General features: G+C 38.5%; 1 protein-coding gene across 1 annotated transcript in view; it reads right to left on the minus strand.

Moving 5' to 3' along the window:
• otog (otogelin) overlaps nt 1-22,775 on the minus strand; it is a 226,232-nt gene that overhangs the window by 149,223 nt on the left and 54,234 nt on the right. Inside the window, 3 exon segments of the mRNA XM_072271370.1 lie at nt 18,963-19,128; nt 20,828-20,871; nt 22,039-22,113. Coding sequence (XP_072127471.1) covers nt 18,963-19,128; nt 20,828-20,871; nt 22,039-22,113 — 285 coding nt within the window.

Here is a 22,775-nt window from a genome sequence, read left to right on the forward strand (position 1 = left end):
AACTGTCCAACCACCAAGCACACCCTTACCTCCCCACCACTCTCCTCTTTCCACAAGAAATGCTCCTGATCCCTCCATGATTCCTTTATGTGTTTGCCGCTTTGGTCACTCTCATGTTGGAGGTGCAATACCTCACATTCCATCTGGATAGTCTCCAACCTGATGGTAAGAATATCGATTTTTCTAACTTCTGGCCATTTTTCTCCCTCTCCCTTCCTTCTTTTTCCATTCCCCACTCTGGCTCTCCACTTACCTGTTCTTTTCCTGTCACCTACCTAACACATCCCCCGGTGCCCCTCCTACTTCCCTTTCTCCCGTGGTCCACTCTCCTCTCGTATCATATTCCTTCTTCTTCAGCCCTTTATCTTTTCTACCTAACACCTCCCAGTTTCTTACATCAACCCATCTCCACCACCCACCTGACTTCACCTATGACCTTCTAGATTGTACTCCTTCCCCTCCCCCAATCTTCTTATTCTGGCTTCTTCCCCCTTTCTATCCAGTCTTGAAGGAGGGTTTCAGCCTGAAACATTGACTGTTTATTCCTTTTGGTAGGTGCTGCATGATCTGCTGAGCTCCTCCAGCATTTTGTGTGCGGTGGTTTGTACAAACCAAAGTATATGAAACAGTACCATATAAGCAGTCCTTCCCCGTGGAATGCGTGGGTTTTCCCAGCACACTCCAGTTTCCTCGAACAGCCCCAAGACCAGGTAGGTTAATTGGTCTCTCATATAGTGTCCCTTGATTAGGTTAGGGTTAAATAAGGTGTGGTGATATCACGTGCAATGATGTGCCAGTACATGACTGGACAAAGCACTGAGCATGCACGGGATTGCCAGAATGTTCCAGCACGTGACTGGGTTAAGACATGTTTGCTTATTACTGTAAATAAAAGTTCTCTAATTCTTCCAGAATATGATTCTTTACTGTTAACCCACGATATGTTTAAACAGAAGTAGCATAACATGGTGTCAGAAGTGGTTCTGGAAGAATAATATGGGAAAATCGAGAATCGAAGATAATCGAAAAAAAAGAAGAAAGAAGTTCGAACTTTAAATGGTAAAATGGAAGGTTTACAACCCCCCCAAGACTTCAGCTGACTGGCAATGTAGCTAAGAACTGGAGGATATTCAAGCAACAGTTTGAACTGTACTTATCAGCGATCGATTATGAAGAAAAATTCCGAAAAAACCAAAGCTGCGCTTTTGCTCCATGTAATAGAGGTATATAATAATTTCATCTTTGAAGATGGAGATAATTTCAATTTAAAATCGGTAATGGACAGATTTGAATTATTTTGTATACCTAAGCGTAATTTAACGTATGAGCGATATAAATTCTTCACATGTGCGCAGTGAGCCGCTGAAACAAATGATCAGTATGTTACTGAGTTAAGAAAGCGTAGTAGAACATGCGAGCGTGGATTGCTCACGGACTCTCTCATTAAAGATAAACTTGTTTGCGGCATTCGAGATAATGCTCTGAGAGAAAGGCTGTTGAGAGAGCAAGATTTAAATTTTGAAAAAGCTTTGCAAAGCTTCTGAGACCGTGACGTTGCAGGCTGAAGAGCTTTTTGTCGAAAACTGCAATGTAAACGCTGTAAAAAAAGTGCGAATACATCAAGAAATATAATAATACATCAACAAAACTGACAAGAGAGCAAGACGGCATTGGAATGAAAAAGGTTATGTGATCGCTGTGCATGGGAACATCATCCAAATCAGTGCCCTGCATATGGCAAAATTTGCAATGGCTGTGATAAGATTAATCATTTTTTACGCTGTTGTGAAAGAAGTAAAATAAATTGAAACAAGTAAATGCTGTGCTTGAAGATGAACGCGAGGAATTTTATATAGATGTGCTTTGTGAAAATAAACAAAGTAAGAATGACTGGACTATTCCGTTGCAAGTGAATCAAAACAATATTCTGTTTAAAGTTGATACTGGACTGTAAGTAAATGTTCTTGCAGAATCTGACTTTAATGCTTTAAAGCCAAGACCGAAGTTACATCAGACAAATATAAAAGTGACTGGATATTCAGGAGCAGACATTCCGGTTAAAGGAACATGTGTGGCAAAGGTATCACACAAGAATATTGTGCATACGTTTTCATTTGTGGTCGTGCCAAAAAATGTACAGTCAATTCTGGGTTTATCTGTCTGTGAAAGACATAATTTGGTGAAAAAAATTTTAGTCCTGGATAGTGACACAGAGTCAGAATACAGTGACTTGATGAAAGAGTATGAAGACTTGTTTAAAGGGCTTGGTTGTCTTCCAGGAGAGCACTCGATTAAAATTGACAATACAGTGCAACCCGTAATACATCCATGTAGAAAAGTACCTTTTGCATTACATCATCAACTGAAAACAGAGCTAGACAGAATGGAAAGGCTAGGATTCATTAAAAAAATTGATGAACCAACTGAATGGGTCAATTCACTTGTCATTGTTGATAAGAAAAATGGAAAACTGACAATTTGTTAAGATCCAAGAGACTTGAATCGGGCCATTAAAAGAGAGCATTTCAAAGTGCCTATTCGTGAAGAAATTATGTCACGGTTTGCTAATGCAAAGTATTTTAGTAAATTAGATGCATCCTCCAGATTCTGGCAACTCAAATTAGATGAACCTAGTTCAAAATTGTGTACCTTTAACACTCCTTTTGCCAGATACTGTTTTCTTTAGCTCCCTTTTGGAATTGCATCAGCTCCTGAAGTGCACCATAAAACCATTCACATGCTATCTGAGCACACTGAGGGCGTAGGTACATCCATGGATGATATTATCATTTGGGGATCGACTAAACAAGAGCATGACGCCAGGCTCAGACAAGTATTTGAGGCAACACGCAAGGCTAGCCTGAAGTTGAATAAAGACAGATGTCAGCTAGGAGTGCCTGAACTTACAATTGTGGTTGATATCACCAGCAAAGAGGGTGTGCGTCCTGATCCATTGAAGTGTCTGCCATCGAGAACATGCCAAGACCGCAATGGATTTGAAAGTTGGAAGTCCCTTACTCACTCTTCCTTCAGTTAGTCCTGACGAAGGGTCTCGGCTTGAAACGTCGACTGCACCTCTTCCTAGAGATGCTGCCTGGCCTGCTGCGTTCACCGGCAACTTTTATGTGTGTTGCTTGAATTTCCAGCATCTGCAGAGTTCCTGTTGAATGGAGCTGGAACCATGAACAGGGGAAGGCATGGCAAATTCTCAAGAAAGTACTCACAAAAGAACCTGTGCTGAAATTTTATGATGCTGAGAGACCCATCAAAATCTCATGTGATGCATCTCAAGCAGGCTTAGGGGCAGTATTACTCCAAAAACATGATCAGGAATGGTTACCAGTGACATATGCGTCTCATTCATTATCTGATCCAGAAACAAGTTATGCCCAAATTGAAAAAGAATTGCTCAGCATTATGCTTGCTGTGAGAGATTCCATCAGTTTGTGTCAGGGCAATCTATTGATGTTGAAACCGATCATAAGCTGTTGATTGCATTGTTTAACAAACCTTTAAGTGACTGTCCTTTGCGAATTCAGCGAATGTGAGCAAATTGCAAAGATATACGTTGAATGTGTCATACACACCTGGAAAATTCATGTACACGGCTGACACACTTTCCAGAGCTGTGGATCCAACAATAAAAGACAGTCACAAGAACGTTATTGATGTTCAGGTATTTATTGATATGGTCATAGAAACTGTACCTGTTGCTCCCAAAAAGTTGGAACTGCTGCGTCTTGAGACAGAAAAGAACAAAATTCTCAATCAGGTAATACATGGTGTTGGGTGGATGGCCAGATAATAGGCATGACTGTACCTCAGTAGTACAAGATTATTGGAACCGCAGATCAGAACTGTCTGTTGTGGATGGGATATTGTACAAAGGTAGTAGAATTGTTATACCTAAGAGTCTCCGTAAAGAAGTGCTTGGTAGAATTCATGAAGGCCACCTAGGCATTGAAAAATGTAAGAGAAGAGCACAGGAAGTGATGTTTTGGCCTAGGATGAATCAAGGGATTGCAGGATTGGTGTCTTATTGTCAAATATGCCTTAAATACCAACCTAGCAACCCTAAGGAGCTATTGCATCCACACCCAAATCCTCAGAGACCTTATCAGAAGGTAGGCGTTGACCTTTTTATAACTAACAACAAAGACTATCTATTAATAACAGATTACTACTCATTGTATCCTGAAGTGTGTTGTCTGGGCAGAACGACTGCAGAAAATGTAATTACATGCATGAAATGAGTTTTTTCAAGACATGGTGTACCTGAAATTTTCACAGACAATGGTCCACAATTCAGCATTGAATGCATGAAACATTTTGCTTGTGAATGGGGCTTTGTCCATACAACATCTAGTCTATTTTTCCCTCAGTCTAATGAATTAGTTGAGAAATTGATAGGAATTGTCAAGAAACTGATGCACAAAGCAAAAGATAGTGGAAGTGATTTTTAAAAAGCCTTGATAGCCTACCACAGTACTCCACTTGAACGTGGATTTTCGCCTGCTCAGCTCTTGATGGATCGACGATTGAGATCTAATCTGCCAATGGATGAGAGCCTTCTGATAACAGAGGAAGGTGAACAAGTGAAAAGGTGGAAAGATGAACACAAAGCAAAGCAGAAAATATACTTTGATAGATGTTCTCGTCCATTACCTGAATTACATCAGGAAGATGAAGTGAGGACACAAGACAAAGTGAACACATGGACACAGAAAGCTACAGTACTTGAAGAAGTACAACCCAGATCATACACGGTCCAAACAGAGGAGGGAGCAGTGGTAAGAAGAAATCGCAAAGACGTCAAGAAAGAGCCAACGTCAGACATTCAGTTAACTTATGCAGACGGGACAAAACATGTAAATAATAACAAGGAAACACAAGATCTGTGTACACCACTTAGAAGGTCTACTCATGTTCGTAAACCCACAGACAGACTGATAGAGACTTGTTGAATTATGTATTTGCTTTGATTAACATTGTTAATTGTTTTTCTTTTTAAGGAAAGGAAGATGTGGTGATATCACGTGCAATGATGTGCCAGTTCATGACTGGACAGAGCACTGAGCATACACAGGATTGCCAGAATGTTCCAGCACATGGCTGGGTTAAGACGTGTTTGTTTATTACTGTAGTTAAAAGTTCTCTAATTCTTCCAGAATATGATTCTTTACTGTTAACCCACGGTATGTTTAAACAGAAGTAACATAACACAAGGGTTATCAGGATTTCTGGGGCGGCACTGCTCAAAGAACCAGAAAGGCCTCCTCTGCGTTGTATCACTAAATAAACAAAATAAATATTCTTAAAAGAGGCAACGTACAAAGTCCAAAAGTACTTTGAAATTGCTGCAATACCTGAATGATTAAACACAAAAATGCTTACCATTTTAGATAGTTGCAATAGCACCAGTATAATTTCAATACAGTATATTTAGTCATGTGAGTCAAATTGTTGTCAATCATTAAAAAGTAATTAAAAGAAAAATAATACTAAGGTTAAATTTCTCCATGTAAATTCATTATATGTTCCATGTGCATTCGGAAGATCAAAGGTTTTTTTTAAAAAGAGTAGCTAAGGTTTGAAGGAAATGAATTCCCCTATTTTCCAAATAAATTTGTTGAAGGGTAGAGGAAGAGTGAATTAATCTGGGTCAGATTTCAGCAACAATCTCAAAACAAAAGTCTGTCTGTCTCTAAATGCTGAAGGAAAGCAAAGACTACCTGCAAAATGAAGCAAGAGTGACTGGAGGCCTCACTGACTAAACATTTGCTGAACACAAAAGTATATGCTTTCATTGCAATAATTCCTTATAATTGGCTAAAGCTCATCTTTATTGTCCCGCCTAATGAAGTCAATGTTTGGAAAAAGTATGCAGCAATTGTCTTATGTCCAAAATCCACATCACACTTTCATTTTAATTACTGGATATGAATTTGTATCTGTTTTGTTTGAAAACTCATAAAAATGTAGATTTTCATGAATTTTTGCTCAATTGATGGATTTATTAATGTAGTCAATGTTTGACGTTATCAACCTTTCTTTGTCAAAATAAAGAGGTTTACGTTACAAACCAGTGCAAAGCCATCTTTTAAACCAGCCAAATAAAATGTTTAAAAAGTAATAGGCTGGATTTTGAACAAAGTCTTTGAAAAATGTAACATTGTTCATTCCTCAAAAATACCTTATTTGCACATAACCTGTGGAAACCTAACAACAATTATTCAGGAGTAGCACATGTCTACTTTTAAACTGGAAACAGTTCTTCAAGGTTAATAACTAAAGATGAAATGGCCGAAAGTTTTGTTTTGACTTATTCTGGATACAACAAACTCCAGCTATTCCAAATTAAGGATATACAAGATTTCTGACATTAAGAACATAAGTCTTATATCTATTCCTGATGCTACAAGATATGCACATTTCGCTCTGTTCATTAAGAAATAGGACATCTAATGCAAAGAAAAGTATGTGCATAGAAGATGAATGGATATTTAATAAAGAAAATTCTATCAACATATTTCATAGTGACATATCTCATGGTGAACTGCTTAATTGTGGCACATGATTCTTCCTGCCATGCATTAAATTTTAAAGAAATAAATGTGATTTACAGTGATCATTCTGAAGAGCAGTCATTCTTATCTGAACATGTCTGCTGCCTGGTTGCTGCATTTATGTACTCTGGGATTTTATGCCGATTCTACTATGCATAATTCCACATTGTTCCTCAACTCTGGTGAAAGTACCAGAGTTTAACCTGATTTCTGTTTTTTAATTGAATATATGATCTTAAGCTTAATTGCTATCTTCAATAGTTCCCCTAAACTTTACCTTCTACAAATGGAAAAAAGCTTCAGCAGCAAGTGTTTTCCTTCATATCGATCATATCCAGTGTATAAATGAAAATCCAAATGTAACTGACTAACTAAGCCTCACACTCCTCCCCACACACTCTAATACCAGCTATTATTCATTGGAATAAACTGAGCCAACAGGCTGATCAACATCTGAATCCTAGCTGGGGTTAGGTAGACTTGCATGATAATGCATCATATATTTTTAAAAAGAACTAAGTTACTCCAAATAGCTCCACAATATAATTACAATGAAAGTCACTGAAAGCTCCTGCAATAATTAAAAAAAACCTGTGAAAACTGCCAGGCAGCTTATTTTAAAGCAGGATATAGAAAAGGTTGGAGATGAAGCTGCTGGAAATTTCAGACATAAAATAAATAAATATTAATATTCACCAGTCATCATGTAGGCTGTGTGCTTTAAATGTATCAACAAATTATTAGCAAAAGATGCAATATATTTCAAGGAACTAGTTACCAGTCAATCGTTAATTCACATTCAATTGGCCAAATTTAAACAAAATGTGATCTATTAAAACATGCAAACATCTAAAATGTTATGTTCACCACTAATTATTATGTAATCCTATATACCCTATTAAAGCATAATTTTTATTCAGAACTACAGCCTCTAACTGTGAAAATGCCAGGAAATTTGGGACTTTGTCACATGTGTATCCAAATATGCAAGGTTTCTGGCAAACCTGTCAGAATGTTTGATGAAGCATTGAAACAATCAATCAATCACTCTCACACTCTCTCTCTCTCTCTCTCTCTCTCTCCCTCCCTCTCTACAGATGCCGTCCGACTGTTGAATGTTTCCAGTATTTTTTTTGCTTCATATTTTCAAAACCTACAGTTTCTGTAAAATCTTCTACCCTTTATAAATTCTTCCCCTTCATATTCAGACAACAATAGTAAATTACGAATTGGAAAGAAGTTATTTGGCCCATCATGCCTGTGCCAGTCAAATCCAGGATTCCACCAAATGGCTGCAGATCATTGCTCCCATATACATGTCCAGCTATTATTTAAACATAATGAAGAGTTCAGATTCTGCATCATTTCAGGCAGGGAACTCTAGAACTCTGCTCTCTGGGTAAGGATTTTCCTTATAACATCTCTATACCTGTCATTTTAAATCTGTGTACTCTGTTTCCTGAGCCCTTTACTAAGTGGGAAATAGTTTTTTTTTACAATTGAATCTTCCCACAGCTCACCTGTTCCAAAGTAAGCAACCCACCTATTTGAGCTTCCCTCAGAGCTACAAGTTATCAATCCTGGGTATATCTGCATAAATTTCTGAAAACTTTCCACAGCAATTTCAATCTTTGTACAATGTGGTGACCAGAATTATATGGAATATTGAATGTGTGACTACAGTTCTAGTGTGAGTTTCTGAATTTATATTTCATACCTTGAATAATAAAGGATTACAAACCTTATACCTTTTCAGTCACTCTATCAAAATTGAAAAATTTACTTTTAAGAGATCTATGCACATATATTTCAAGGTACCTCTGTTCTTCCACACTTACAATATCTTTGCGCTTCATAGCAATTTCATGGACTTACTAGCTGCTACATCACAGATGGCTGGCGTGAAAATTTATATAAATAGTACAATTGGACATATTGAAGGTTAGCATTGTTTGTTAAAGAGAAATCTCCATTCTCTGGAAGCTGAAACCTGATTTGGTTCTCATGAAACTAATACGAAATATCAGTTTTTCAATTCTGTTACTCAAAACCACTCAAAAATGAATAGATTTTTTTTGGGAGATGAGTTGGCAGATATCCGAAATATTTTCTCACAAGCAACCACTGTACTTCACAAAGAACAGATTGTGCACTGTAACAATATTAAAAGTTCTTTAATAAAGTTCTGAATAATTGCAATAACTTCCAGTTGCCTGTAATTTCTTAAATAATTTCTGATTGTCGTTCGATAAAATTAATTGAATGTGGCCTGGGGATTTTTATGCCCCATAAAGAGCATGTAAATCAATTGTTGCACAAATTCCTTCCACTGAGAAGTTGATGATATCATGGTTAACATTCACAACTACTGAAAGATAACAACACGTAATACAAAACTATCAGAATACTTATAAATTTTATTGCACATATATGATAGATTTTAAGTGTAGCTGACAAAATCAACCCATCTTTTATACTAATTGCTAAATTTTGGAATCAACAGCAATTAAACAGGTCAGGCAGAATCATCATCCATTTTTATCCGATCTTCCAGCACATAGCATTAGTGTCTGGATGATTTATGTGCTCCCCTGAATGCTTTTTAAATGCTGGCAGTGTCTCTGCTCCCTCCACATTCTCCAGGTAGTATATTCCACATTATGCTTCAGAGGGTGAGAACAGATTCTTCAGCAGCAAAACCTAGGCCTGAAGCGAGCTCCTGGGCAGTGTATTCTGGGACTGGTATGATTCTCTGTGGCAGAGCCCAGGTTGTAATGTGAGGTACGATCTGCTGTTAGGACAATTTAAATGGGGGCTCAGATAGACTGGGGGCTCCTCTCTCTGCAGCCTTGTGGCAGTGAGACTGCCCCTGGATGCTGTGCTTCATGTCGATAACCTTTGCAGCGATTTGCCCCACTGATATGGTGAACTGAATGCCAAGGCTTGGACTTACTCCAGGCTGTTCCGGGCATTTGGATCTAAGGACTCAATTTGGTCCAGAATGCTCTTGTTGTTGCTCGCTTCTATTGTTTGTATGATTTCTGTTTTTTTTTCCCTCTTTCTCTGTGCATTGGAGGTTTGTCTTTATTTTTTTTATTGGGTTCTTATGGGTTTCTTGCTTTGAGGCTGCCTGTAAGCCAGGGGTATCAAACTACCGGCCTGCAGGATGATTTGGGGAAAAATAAAGTATATTCACGACAGTTTATTATGTATCTGTACGACAGCCGCTCTCTCTCCCACCACTGTCTGTGCCGCCTGCTGCGCCAGCAGCTTGTGTGTGTACTTAGAAAACAAACAGCGGCAGTTAACCACCCGCTGTACATAAGCACCTACCACCCTGCCCTGAAGACCACTAGGGCCCCACTTACATCGTCAGACACAGTATAAACACACAGAGTACTCAGGTAAGTAACACCTGTAGCAAGGCTGAGGCTGTTTGCTGCTGTGGTTCAAAATGCTTTCCAAGAAAAGAAAAGTTGACATTGAAGGTCAGATATTCAACAATAATTGGAAAGATCGTTTTTTTTCTGTGAGGTCAACGGCAAACCTGTGTGTCTGATATGCTCGCAACAAGTGGCTGTGGCAAAAGAGTACAATATCAAACGAAAGTATGAGACGTCACACGGAGAAAAATATGACAAGTATGCAGGACGACTCAGAACACAAAAGGTAAACGAGCTTGAAGCAGCTCTGAAAAAACAGCAATCAGTGTTCACCAAAAGTCGAGAGACTCATGATGGAGCTGTCATGGCCAGCTATATTATTGCCAACAAAATAGCTGCTGCATCGAAGCCATACTCAGAGGGGGAATTCATCAAAGCATGTATGCTGACGGCGGCTGAGCTGGTGTGCCCTGAGAAGAGACGGGCTTTTGGTAATATCAGCTTATCAAGAAATATGGTGGCAGAGAGAATTGGGCACCTTGCAGGAGATTTGAACAGTCAACTCAAAGACAAAGTGAAGTCATTTATTGCCTTCTCTATTGCAATTAATGAGAGCACAGACATGACTGATGTAGCTCAATTGGGAATACTTATTTGTGGTGCTGATGCATCTTTGACTGTCACCGAGGAGTTTGTGGAGATGGTACCTATGATAAACACCACAATGGCGAACGACGTTTTCTCCAGCCTCGTCGAGGCCTTGGGGGTTGACTGGAGTCACGCTGTTGGCGTGGCAACAGATGGCGCACCACCTATGGTCAGGGAAAAAGGCAGGTGTTGTTGCGAAACTCCGAGAGAAAGTTCAGACAGAGAATCCGGAGCAGGAATTCTGGAATTTTCATTGTATCATACACCAAGAGGCGTTATGTAGCAGGAGGACAATGTCATGGATGTAGTCATCAAAATGTTTAATTTTATTAAAACCAAGGGACTCAACCATCGGCAATTTGACATCCTTTTATCCAAAAGTAATATTGGACATGGCTACCCTGCCACACTGAAGTCCGCTGGTTGAGCATTGGGGTTGTGCTCAAACATTTTTTTTTCAATTACGTGGGGAAATTGGACTATTCATGAACGAGAAAGGGAAGCCAGTGGCAGAGTTAGATGACCCAGACTGGCTTCATGATCTTGCATTTTTGGTAGATATAACAGAGCACTTAAATGTGCTTAATGTTAACATGCAAGGCCGCAACAAACTTGTTACAGAATACTACGACAGCATTCGTGCCTTTCAAATTAAATTAGGCCTGTGGGAGACGCAACTATCCCAGAGCAATCCAGCTCATTTCCCCTCTTTGCAGTCCGTGCGTGTTGCTCATGGGAATAATGACAACGTCGGCAGGTACAAGTACAAAATATCACGGCTGAAAAGTGAGCTTCAGAATCGTTTCCAAGTCTTCACTCAGCTCGAGAAGGAATTCTCACTATTTTGCTCACCATTTGCCATCAACGCAGCATCAGATGTGCCAGAGGAGCTCCAAATGGAACTAATTGAAATTCAGTGTAACTCGGCTTTGAAATATAAATTTGAGACTGTAGGTCTGGACTTATTCTATCAATACCTGGGACCAATCTTCCGTCCTTGGACTCACTTTACACCGCACACTGTCAGAGCAGTGCTGCCGGGATAATAAAGGACACGACCCACCCAGCCAATACACTTTTCGTCTCTCTTCCCTCTGGGAGAAGGTTCAGGAGCTTAAAGACTCGTATGGCCAGATTTGGGAACAGCTTCTTCCCAACTGTGATAAGACTGCTGAATGGATCCTGACCCGGATCTGGGCCGTACCCTCCAAATATCCAGACCTGCATCTTGGTTTTTTTGCACTACCTTACTTTCCATTTTTATATTTTCTATTTATGATTTATAATTTAAATTTTTAATATTTACTATTGATTTGTAGTCCAGGGAGTGGGAAGCGCAGAATCAAATATCGCTATGCTGATTGTATGTTCTAGTATCAATTGTTTGGCGACAATAAAGTATAAAGTATATACCCCAAGATGACAGACTTTGCCTCAAAGATCCTTTGCATGTTCAGGACAACATATCTCTGTGAGCAGGCGTTCTCCATACTTAACATTAACAAATCCAAACTGTGCTCGCAGCTGACACACAGACATTATGAAATCATTATGTCTAAATGACATTATGAAAATCACCACTGCCCAGAAACTGGTCCCTGATGTTGACAGGCTGGTTAAAGTCAAGAGATGTCAGGTGTCTGGAAGCAGCAAGTGAAAAATGAGTGTCATTGTTCGATGCACTGCCACATGAAAGCAAAATGCATTATGAAATATTGAGTGTCATAATATTGTGACTCATTCATTTTCTGACTATTCTATTATTGTAAATGTGATCACTTCAATAAAAATTAGAGGCTAACTGTGTTCATTGTTTGAGTTTGATTGCTGGAAGCAGGCTAATAAAGATTAGGTGCAGTTGTGTAGCCTACATTTACAATTTGTTTCATTAGGTCTACATTTGTGTCTGCTAATATTCGATTTCAAATGGTTTATTAATGGAAAGGATGTGGCTCCCAAAACAATCTCAGCCAAAATAGCATTGTTTTTTCCTCTCTCATCACACCTTTCTTGTAGCCTACGACTGTAGGTTAATACCAATCATAAAAATAATGCTTGCTAGGTAATCTTCTTCATAAGAAACAAAATTCGTAAAGTGAAACACAATTCGTAAAGTGAAACACTTTGTAGTTATAGCAGAGACTGAGACTCATGAGAGCAGGTTGAAAAAATGAAGGCAACGAAAACTGTTGGAGCACTTGCGCGTGCGTTCGTGCATGCACAACTGATCCGGCCTGCATGAAGTTGCATTGCCCAATCCAGTCCATGACCTAAAATAAGTTTGACACCCCTGAATTAGACCATCGATTTGTTACTATCATATGGAAGGAAGGCACAATGAAAACTTTTGTTTTGCATGCCATTGATGCAGATTATTTTCATCACATCAGTACATTGAGGCAGTACAAGGGAAAGCAATAACAGACTGCAGAATAAAATATTCAAGTTACAGATAAAATGAAGTGCAGGTAAACATTAAAGTGCAAGGCCTTGACAATGTAGATCTTATCATACTGGAGAACCATAACAGCAGGATAGAAGCTGTCCTTAAGCCTGGTGAAATGTGTTTTCAGGCTTTTGTATCTCCTGCCAATGGGCGTGATGAAGAAGGGACAATATCCAGACTGGATGATGTCTTTGATTATGCTGACTGCTTTACCAAGTCAGTGACAAGTATAGACAGAGAATGTGGAGAGGAGGCCGATTTCCATCATGTGCTGAGCATGTCCACACTGTCTGTAGCTCCTTGCAGTCTAGGGTAGAGTAGATGACAACCCAAGCTGTAATGCATCAGCATAGGATGCTTTCTATGGTGCATCAATAAAAATTGGTGATGCTCAAAGGGGACATGCCAAATTCCTTTAGCCTCCAAAGGACGTAGAGGCTAAATATCCTCAATTTCCTCACTCGCAGAACCCAGTCAGTTTGGATTGACAACAAGTTAACAAATTTCACGACACATGCCGTTGATAATAAATCTGATTCTGATTCTGAACATCTCTTCCACAATCACCATCAGCACATGTGCTCCATAAGGCTGTGCCCACTGCTCTACTCACTTTATACTTATGACTGTGAGGTTAAGTACAGCTCCAATGCATATAAGTTTGCTAAGGACACCTCTGTTGCTGGCCTAATCAAAGGCAGTGACAAATAAGCATATAGGAGGGTGACTGAAAAACTGTCTGAGTGGTGTCACAGCAACCTCTCAATCAACATCATCAAAATAAAAGAGGTGTTTATTGATTACTGGAGGAGGAAATCAAAGGTCCAGGAGACAGTCCTCATTTGGGGAACAGAGGTGGGGAGGATTAGTAACTTTAAATTTCTCTGGATTATCATTTCAGGGGATCGACACTGAGTCCAGCATGTAAGTGCCTTTACAAAGGCACAGCAACTCCATACTTCCTAAGAAGATTGCAAACATTTGGCATGCCATCTAAAAATTTGACTAACTTCTATAGAGGCACAGTGGAGAGAATACTAACTGGTTCCATCATAGCCTGATATGGAAACATCAATGTTCTTGAATGGAAAAGCCCACAAAAAAATAGAAGATACAGCCCAACCCATCACAGGTGAAGCCCTCTCTACCACTGAGCACATCTACAAGGAAAACTGTTGCAGGAAAGCAGCATCCATCATCAACGACCCCACCATCTAGGCCATGCTCTCCTCTCATTGCTGGCATCAGGAGGGAGTTACAAGAGCCTCAGGACCCACACCAATAGGTACAGGAATAGCAATTACACCTCAACCAGCAGGGCCCTGAACAAGAGTGGATAACCTCACTCTCCCTAAACTTAACTGATTCCACAACCTATGGACTCACCTTCAAGGAGTCTTTGACTCATGTTCTTAATATGTATTATTTATTGTTATTACTTTCTTTTTTTCTCTTTTTGTATTAGCTCAATTTGCTATCTTTTGTACATTGGTTGTTTGTCAGTCTTTGTGCAGTTTTTCATTTTTTCTATTGTGAATATTTGTATTTACTGTGAATGCCTGCAAGAAAATAGATCGCAGGGCAGCACTTGGTGATAGATATGTATTTTGATAATAAATTTATTTTGAACTTTGATGAGTTTTCTTGGCCACAGTGTCAACACTGAAGAAGAATTTCAGAGCTGTACACTTTGAACAGGAGGAGTCTGAGGGGCCGATTGATGTCGACTTGCTGTGGCCTCTGTGCTTCTGTGGTGTCGGGTGAAGCCACCAAGATTCTGCATTTATGGATTGGACTATTGCGATTTTGGACTGTGGACTTTTTCAGATAGTTTTTATATTCTGTGTTTTTTGCCGGTTCCTTTTCAATTTTGTTGTGTGAGGGGAGGGTGTTTGGGGTTCTTGTTGCATTCTTTTAGTTTTTTTGTGCAGGGGGAGGTGTTGTCTGGGGTCAATGTTCTTGTTGCATTTTATGCAAGGGAGGGGGTTTAGGGTTAATGTCCTTGTTCCATTTTGTGTGTGGGAAGGGGGTTGGGGGTTGCCTATTGGAATGCAGTTCTTTTTTATGCTTGGGGGTGGGTTTGATATTTCTTACTGAATGACCTCCATGCTCTTTCTTTGTTTCATGGCTATCTGGAGAAGATGAATCTCAGAGTTGTATATGGATATATACTTTGATAATAAATGAACCTTTGAACATAGTTGGACCAGGACAGCTATTGGTGATATTCATTCCTATGCACTTGAAGCTCTCAGTCCTCTCAACCTCAGCACCATTGATGTAAATATGACCTCACACATCATCCCCATTCCTGAAGAAAATGACCAGCTCGTTTGTCTTGCTGCCATTGAGGTTGTTATCATGACACCATGCACCCTATCTGCTTCCTGAATTCTGATTCATTGTTAATTGAGATTTGGACCTCTATGGTAACATCTGCAAACTTCTGTTCTGTGGACGTCACTTGTCCCAGAAGCAAGTCTAGAGCTTTAGAAAATGAAGTCATTTTTTATAAGTGACAACATTCCACTTATCAATTTATCTTCATGCCTATCTTTTACTCTCCACTTGCTTATTGCTGCATTAACTTCAAAGCTATTATGTTCCTTCACTTGGTATAACAAGCTAGTTTTCAGCAGCCCCTGTTCAGACAGGGAAGCTGCATTTTTGCCAGAGGGACAGGGCAGGATCAGTTTCTTGCAGTCGTCTTGATTACAAATACGTCGACCTTCACATGTTTTGAGGAAGCAGGAAGGCTGCAAAAGGACAGATTAGGAGAATAGGCAAAGCAGTGGCAGATAAAATACAGAGTTGGGAAGTGCATGGGCATGCATTTTCATAGAAGGAATAAAAGCATAGACTATTTTCTGAACAGGGAGCAAATTCAAAACAACTGAGGTGCAGTGGGACTTGGGAGTCTTTGTGCAGGATTCCCTAAAGGTTAGTTTGCAGTTTGAGTCAGTGGTGAGGGAGGCAAGTGCAATATTAGCATTCAATTTGAGAAGGCTAAAATATAAAAGCAAGGATGTAATGCTGAGACTTCATTAGGCACTGGTGAGGCTCACGTGGAGTATTGTGAGCAGTTTTGGGCTCCTTATTTAAGAAAGGATGTGCTGACATTGGAGAGGTTTCAGAGGAACTTTTCAACAATGGTTCTGGGAATGAAAGGTTTATTGTAAAAGGAGCAATTGATAGTTCTGCGCCTTTACATGCTGTAATTTAGAAGAATGAAGGGGATCTCATTCAAAGGCCTAGCTAGAATAGATGTGGAGAGGATGTCTCCTGTCGTGGGGGAGTCTAAGACCAGAAGGCATAGCCTCTGAATAGAGGAACATCAATATGAAACAGAGATGAGGGATTTCTGTAGCCAGATGGTGATGAATTTGTGTAATTTATTGCCACATGTGGCTGTGGAGGCCAAGTCATTGGGTGTATTTAAGGCAGAAGTTACTAGGTTCTTGATCATTCAGGGCATGAAAGGTTATGGAGAGAAGGCAGGAGAATAAGTTGAGAGGGAATTGGATCAGCCTTGATGAAATGGTGGTGCAGACATGATGGGCTGAATGGCCTAATTTAGCACTTATGTCTACTGTTTTATTCACAGATCACTGTTACAAAGTCCAGAGATGATGTGAGATGTGAAATACACTGAGTAGAAACACCAGTTTTCTTACTGTGTGCCAAGTCTGGAATCCACCACCCACAGAAGAAAAATTCTGATTCATTGTTACATCACCTCAAATCCCTAGCCTTTGAAGCAGCATTTTATAAGCTGTATTTTGTTACCCTAATTAAAAAGTAGTGACAGACAACTACAAAATTCATAAGCAATCACTAGTGCATATCATGCACTATAATTGCCAACAAAGAACATATTAGATCTTACTTTCTTGCAGCCAATTCATTAGTGGCTGTAATGGATAATCAGTTGGATAATCTGTCTCCAGTAAAAATCTAAAGTGTGTACATATGATATTCTGAAATGAAAAATGTTGTTTTGAAGTTTTTGAATACGTTCGGTATTGAACTCAAATACCATAACTTCAACAAGAAAACCCTCAAATTCTCAAAGAAACAGCTGAAATACATATATGCTAAGTGTATCCTGCAGATTCATCAATAACTAGCAAGGGGTGTGGGGAGTTCCATCCAATCCTTACAAGGCAGATAGCAGTGAAATTGCAATCTTTGCTAGGGGCCTCCCGAACCAAGAATTCCTGCTCCTAATGCTAATACAACACCTCATTTACTGAGCAGTAGCACAAAATAATGGCCTGTTTCCATAGTAAATGATTCTGTGAGTGCAAGAATGTAGTTCACACTAGTCTAGAGAACAATACATCAGTCAGCCACATAAGTATGTGATGGTTCTGTAGAACCACACCTTCTATTTATTTATCCTCAATAAATATCCACACTAAATAAGAACAAGAGATGGAAGCAGGAGTAGGCCATCCGGCCCGTCAAGCCTGCTCTGCTATTCAATAAGGTCATGGCTGATCTGGCCATGGCCTCATCTCTACATACTTGCCTTTTCCCCATAACCCTTAATTCCCCCACTATACAAACATCTATCCAACCTTGTCTTAAATATATTTATTGAGGTAGCCTCCACTGCTTCATTCAGCAGAGAATTCCACAGATTCACCACCCTCTGGGAAAAAGCAGTTCATCCTCTTCTCCATCCTAAATCTCCACCATTGAATTGTGAGGCTATGTTCCCTAGTTCTAGTCTCACCTACCAGTGGAACCAACTTTCCTGCCTCTATCTTATCTATTCCTTTTGTAAGTTTTATATCTTTCTTTAAGATCTCTTCTCATTCTTCTGAATTCCAGTGACAAGGTGTAGATGAATAACTAGATAGTAAACATAACTGTCATGAAGAAAGATATTCCTGATGATTACGACATCTAATGAATCGTAGTCAAAAATATAAAAATCTAAAATCTGTAATTTAAGAATCAGATTTAAAGCACACTGTAAATCACTCCAGCTCACTTTGGCATTTTTTCCTGCTACAGTGACTCTCATTGTTGAATGTTTAATTTCTGGAATTCATAACAAACTAGAATAATAAATTACAGCAATAAAGCAGACTAATGCAACTGTTTTAATGGTAAAATGGATAAAGTTATTAATGCAAATAATTACTAAAGTTAAAATCATAACGAATGTGCATGGGGATAAGTCATAAGCTCAATTTAAATGTTGTTCAACTTTACAAGGTTTTATGGCTGTGCCAAATTACAAATTAATTTAAAGACCTGAATTTTGACTCATTCCTTGTCTGTAGACAGAATTATGGAATCCAAACAAACCATTATGCTGCATTTTGTTAATTATTTCACTCTACAGTAATCCATGGGCATAATACGACTCAAACATCAATGAGAGGACAATAATGCCAAGTAGAAATGTTCTCCAATTATTAGGTATACTTGAAAGTAATAACTTCAAAGATGTTGATTGCCTCAGTTTATCAGATACGTCATGAAAGACAGCAAGACCATCCAGAAAATCAAAAACCTAAAGCACCAACTAAGAGTTCCCTACAGCAGCCCATTTCTATACATATACTTCTCACATGAGGTATAACATATGGCTTTAAAAAGTACACTGTCCATGACTTGACATCTTTGAAGTAAAGCACAGAATCTCCAACTATGAGATATTAAGTGCTGCCACCAATATTAAAAGCACATACCCATCAGAGTGCTGATCGTTGGACAGCCATACAATATCATTTGTAAAGCTTTGTCCTTAAAAAAGTACAACATTATAGTTTTATGTTTATTAGTTGTGCATGTCATATTTTAATATCCATCTTAGAAAATAAAGTAATATACCGTAATTCATGCTATCTTTTGCCTTTTTATATCATTGTTGCACATCACTATTTAATGCAATTAGCCACTCACCCAGAGGGGCAAACACAGCCAGATAGACATGGCATGGAGTCAGGGCATGGAGCGTTTAGGAGTAGATTTCCACAGGTCTCTCTGCATCCTGCTCCTACATTTCTCTCAGATCCACCTACAAGACCACTGCAGTTGTAGTATATTTGGCCTGGTCCACAATGAGTATCTGTAGAATCAGGAAAATGGTTAATTATGTTTTTCTTCAGTTTAATTGAAATACTGTAACAAGCTTTGAACAAATAAGTGCAATGTTACTTGTTTTCAAAATCCGAAAGTTATTTGATTGTCAAAAACTATGCAGATGCTGGAAATCAGAAATAAAAAACGGTACATGCTGCAAACATGCAGCAGTTCGAGCAATATAACTGTAAGAGGAGATTATAATACATCAGAGACCTTTCATCAGAAGGAGAAAATCTTCTTTTCCAGATGCCTGTTGAGTTCTTCCAATTGTTTTTATTTTTACCTCAGTTTTATTTTGTGATTGAGTAAGTTTTCAGGACTTACGCAACCTCTAACATCAAGCTTAAAATTGGCACTAAGTCAGGAGAATAGTTCCACAAACTTGCTGTTCATCGTAATCAAGCCTCAAATTGTGAAAGTACTAGTTGTCGCTGCAGTGAAAGTAGGTTCTGATGAAAGATCACTGGTCTAAAAAGATTAGTCTTTCACCTTACAGATTTGTTAAGCATTCTCTCTCTTTATTTCAGATTTTCAATATCTGCGGTATTAAATGTTTATGTGCACATGACCTACAGGATAGACAGATGTAGTTGCCATCTTTACTGTAACTCAATCAAAAATGCCCTGTTTAAGTAAAAAGAAAAGTAATTATATGGCTCAGCTCAGTACACCAAATAGTCTGTAAAGTCAATGAAGTAGCTTTATGTATGGTTTATTTAATTATGTGGAAAATACAGCAGCTAATTTGTACACGATCAACTCCTAAAATAGCAGTATGAGAATGATTAGAGTGTAGGCCCAAGCTCCTGCTGACATTGAAATTCTCATCCACTCGTCTCTGTTCCTTGTACAGAAAATAGCATTTTGCTGGAAATCTGCCAGTCACCTCATTGGAGCTAAGCTCACAGAAGCTCAACACAGTGTAGTGCCGTGCTAGGCTTCTTTTAACATAACCTGATTTGCTGCATTAAAGAATGTGCCTGGCAGCCTTATAACCCCAGTTCACTAGGTATCAAGATTGTCACTGTTATTGACATTTTATGACAACCTTTGGCTGAGCAACTAATATTTATGGACAATAAGAGGCAACCTATTATTTAGGATTTTCTGCCCTCTAAAGTGTAAAAATGCTTGTTCAAAACTATCTGATTGTAAAACTGTAGCACAATACCAATTTATAATTTTGTTACTGCTTTTTATGGTATGGTATAATCTCAAACCTAGTACATACTAATATCCAACTTTTCACACATCATAACATCACATATGTGCTAAGGGCATCTCAATAGTATTTATTGTATGCAAGATCATGAACAAGAAATATGCATGAGAATAAGCTTTGCAAATCAAATTTGTAAGTAGCAAATACATATACAGATAGTTCATCATTGGCAATTGCTATGTTTCAATACTGAAGAAAAAACTGTTTATGATTCATCAGGATGTCACTCGGGATGGAGTATTTTAGTTAGAGAGAGTGGCAGAAGTGGAGAAGTGACAGCATTTAAGAACACGCTAGATGAGCACTTGAATCGCCCATTCAAGGAAGGAAATGGACCAAATGCTGGGAGATGGGATTAGTACAGATGATGCCCACTGATTGCTGTGGAGGTGGTGGGCCAAATGATCAGATCCATAGTGCAGGTCTGTATGACTCTAAGGTTAATTTTTCAGAAACTTACCTAGTTTCTGACTCTGAAATTGCATGGTACCCTCAAAACATATCCTGAAAACGATAAGAAAGCTGTTACTTCTAAACCCTCAGTCTTCTTCTAAACAGTTTCAGTTCATTACATGTTACTTCAGTACAGCTAAAGAAAAAATCAGTTATTTAATGAAAAATATTTCATGTTCAACTTACACAGAATAGTGTTTCATATTTCACATTAGATTCCTCAACATATCTAATACACATTAGATATAACTAGCTACCTTCTTCAGTTCATCAACAAGACTAAAATATAGAGATATTTATTCCTTTCCAACACACAGCCACAATTCGCTCATAGCTTAATTTCCTAACGGTTATCTTTAATGATCATCTTCAATACTCTGGAAATGTGGAGGGGGAGAGATCAATGGTGGTGGTGGGGAAAAGAGGCAATGATGAAGTTTCTACCTACACTGCGAGCCATTTAAAGAGTCCCCATATATTGTAAAATAGAGTTGAATCAAGTCAAACTGTTCTGGTCTTGAAAGGAGTGTGGGGAAGCAAAGAAGAGTCAGGATCTCACACACAAAGAAAGTTTTTTGGGAGCATTTTCTGAGCCACATCCAGCACCTACTTTAATCAAGCTACACAATTTATTTGCTTAAATTAATAGGACACATTTGTTTCAGCAGTGTGTCTTTTCCACCCATTTCAGTTTCAGGAGCTAACTCCAAGTAAACTGGTAATAAACTGGCTTCATGTCAGAAAAGATGGAGCATTTCTCTCTGTCCAATTTCTGTCCAATCTACTTTCCATTGTTAACAAGACGGGCATCTTGGTTTTACTTTTCAGAACTACTTCAGTCTGTATCGAATCCCAAATTAAGTATTTCAACAAGGTGATTGTGATAACCTCAAATTTTATTGCATTTTCTGCCAGTTGAAGAGCCTTAAACATTGTTCAATACTATACAAAGGAAAAGAGATTTTTTTAAAGAAACTGCTGAAAGTGATCAAAAAGCTATTTGTAAATGACTTAAGCAATCCATGCTATCCACATTGATGTTTTCTTTGCTATATTCTCCAAAGTGAAGGAAATTAAGGAGTGATTTAGAACACGAGTTATTATCATTTAATTTGTTATAGGAGAACATAGAGGAGGTGACGGTGAATATTGCAACTAGCATTCAGATACAGGAAGTAAATAATGTGAGATGAATAGAAAAGTAAAGTTGCTACTCACCACATTCCTGTAGAACTAATCGCCATCTCTCCAGGTGAATACTCTGTACCCATAAAGTAACAAGGACAATCGTTTCTGTAAAATTTAAATGCATCATTTCAAAACATACTTCCAAATTAACAAACTACTATACCAGTTAAAACATAAGGTTGAAACAAAACAAGAAAAATTTGAAGATATTAATTAACTTATTTACAAAGCTATGTTTTGTGGCCATGAACATAGTCTTTATTTAGATCAAGGACATATTAATAGAGTACAAAACAACACATTTATAATTTTGCTAAACACAATGTTCAAGGAAAATTTCCCCATTTGGGCTCTAAGATTGCTAGCCAATTGAAACTAATGTAGAAAGCTGATCATATGAAATTTCCGCCCAGATGAAGCCATCAGTATCTTCAGAACTTGCATTAATATTTGATTTCTATCAATAAACATTGGAGTTAAATATGTTTTGTTGTAACATGAATGTTCTCAGTTGTTGACATAAATCTATGATGCTACAAAATGGCATAATGAAGAAGAATATCAGTTGTGAGTTTTATTTTTGAGCTATTAAAATCAGTATTCAGAATCATAACTATACTTTATTTTCTGTTGGCACTGTGCATGTAACTCTATAAATATAACAGTTAATGAAGCTGTACTCAGGAACAAACGTTAAGGGATTTGCCTGGTGGCCACTGATGGAGTAACAGCTCTCTGCTGGTGCTCCTAACTTACTTACTTTTGTT

This window comes from Mobula birostris, chromosome 11, assembly GCF_030028105.1.
Source record: "Mobula birostris isolate sMobBir1 chromosome 11, sMobBir1.hap1, whole genome shotgun sequence".
Classification (NCBI taxonomy): Eukaryota; Metazoa; Chordata; class Chondrichthyes; order Myliobatiformes; family Myliobatidae; genus Mobula; species Mobula birostris.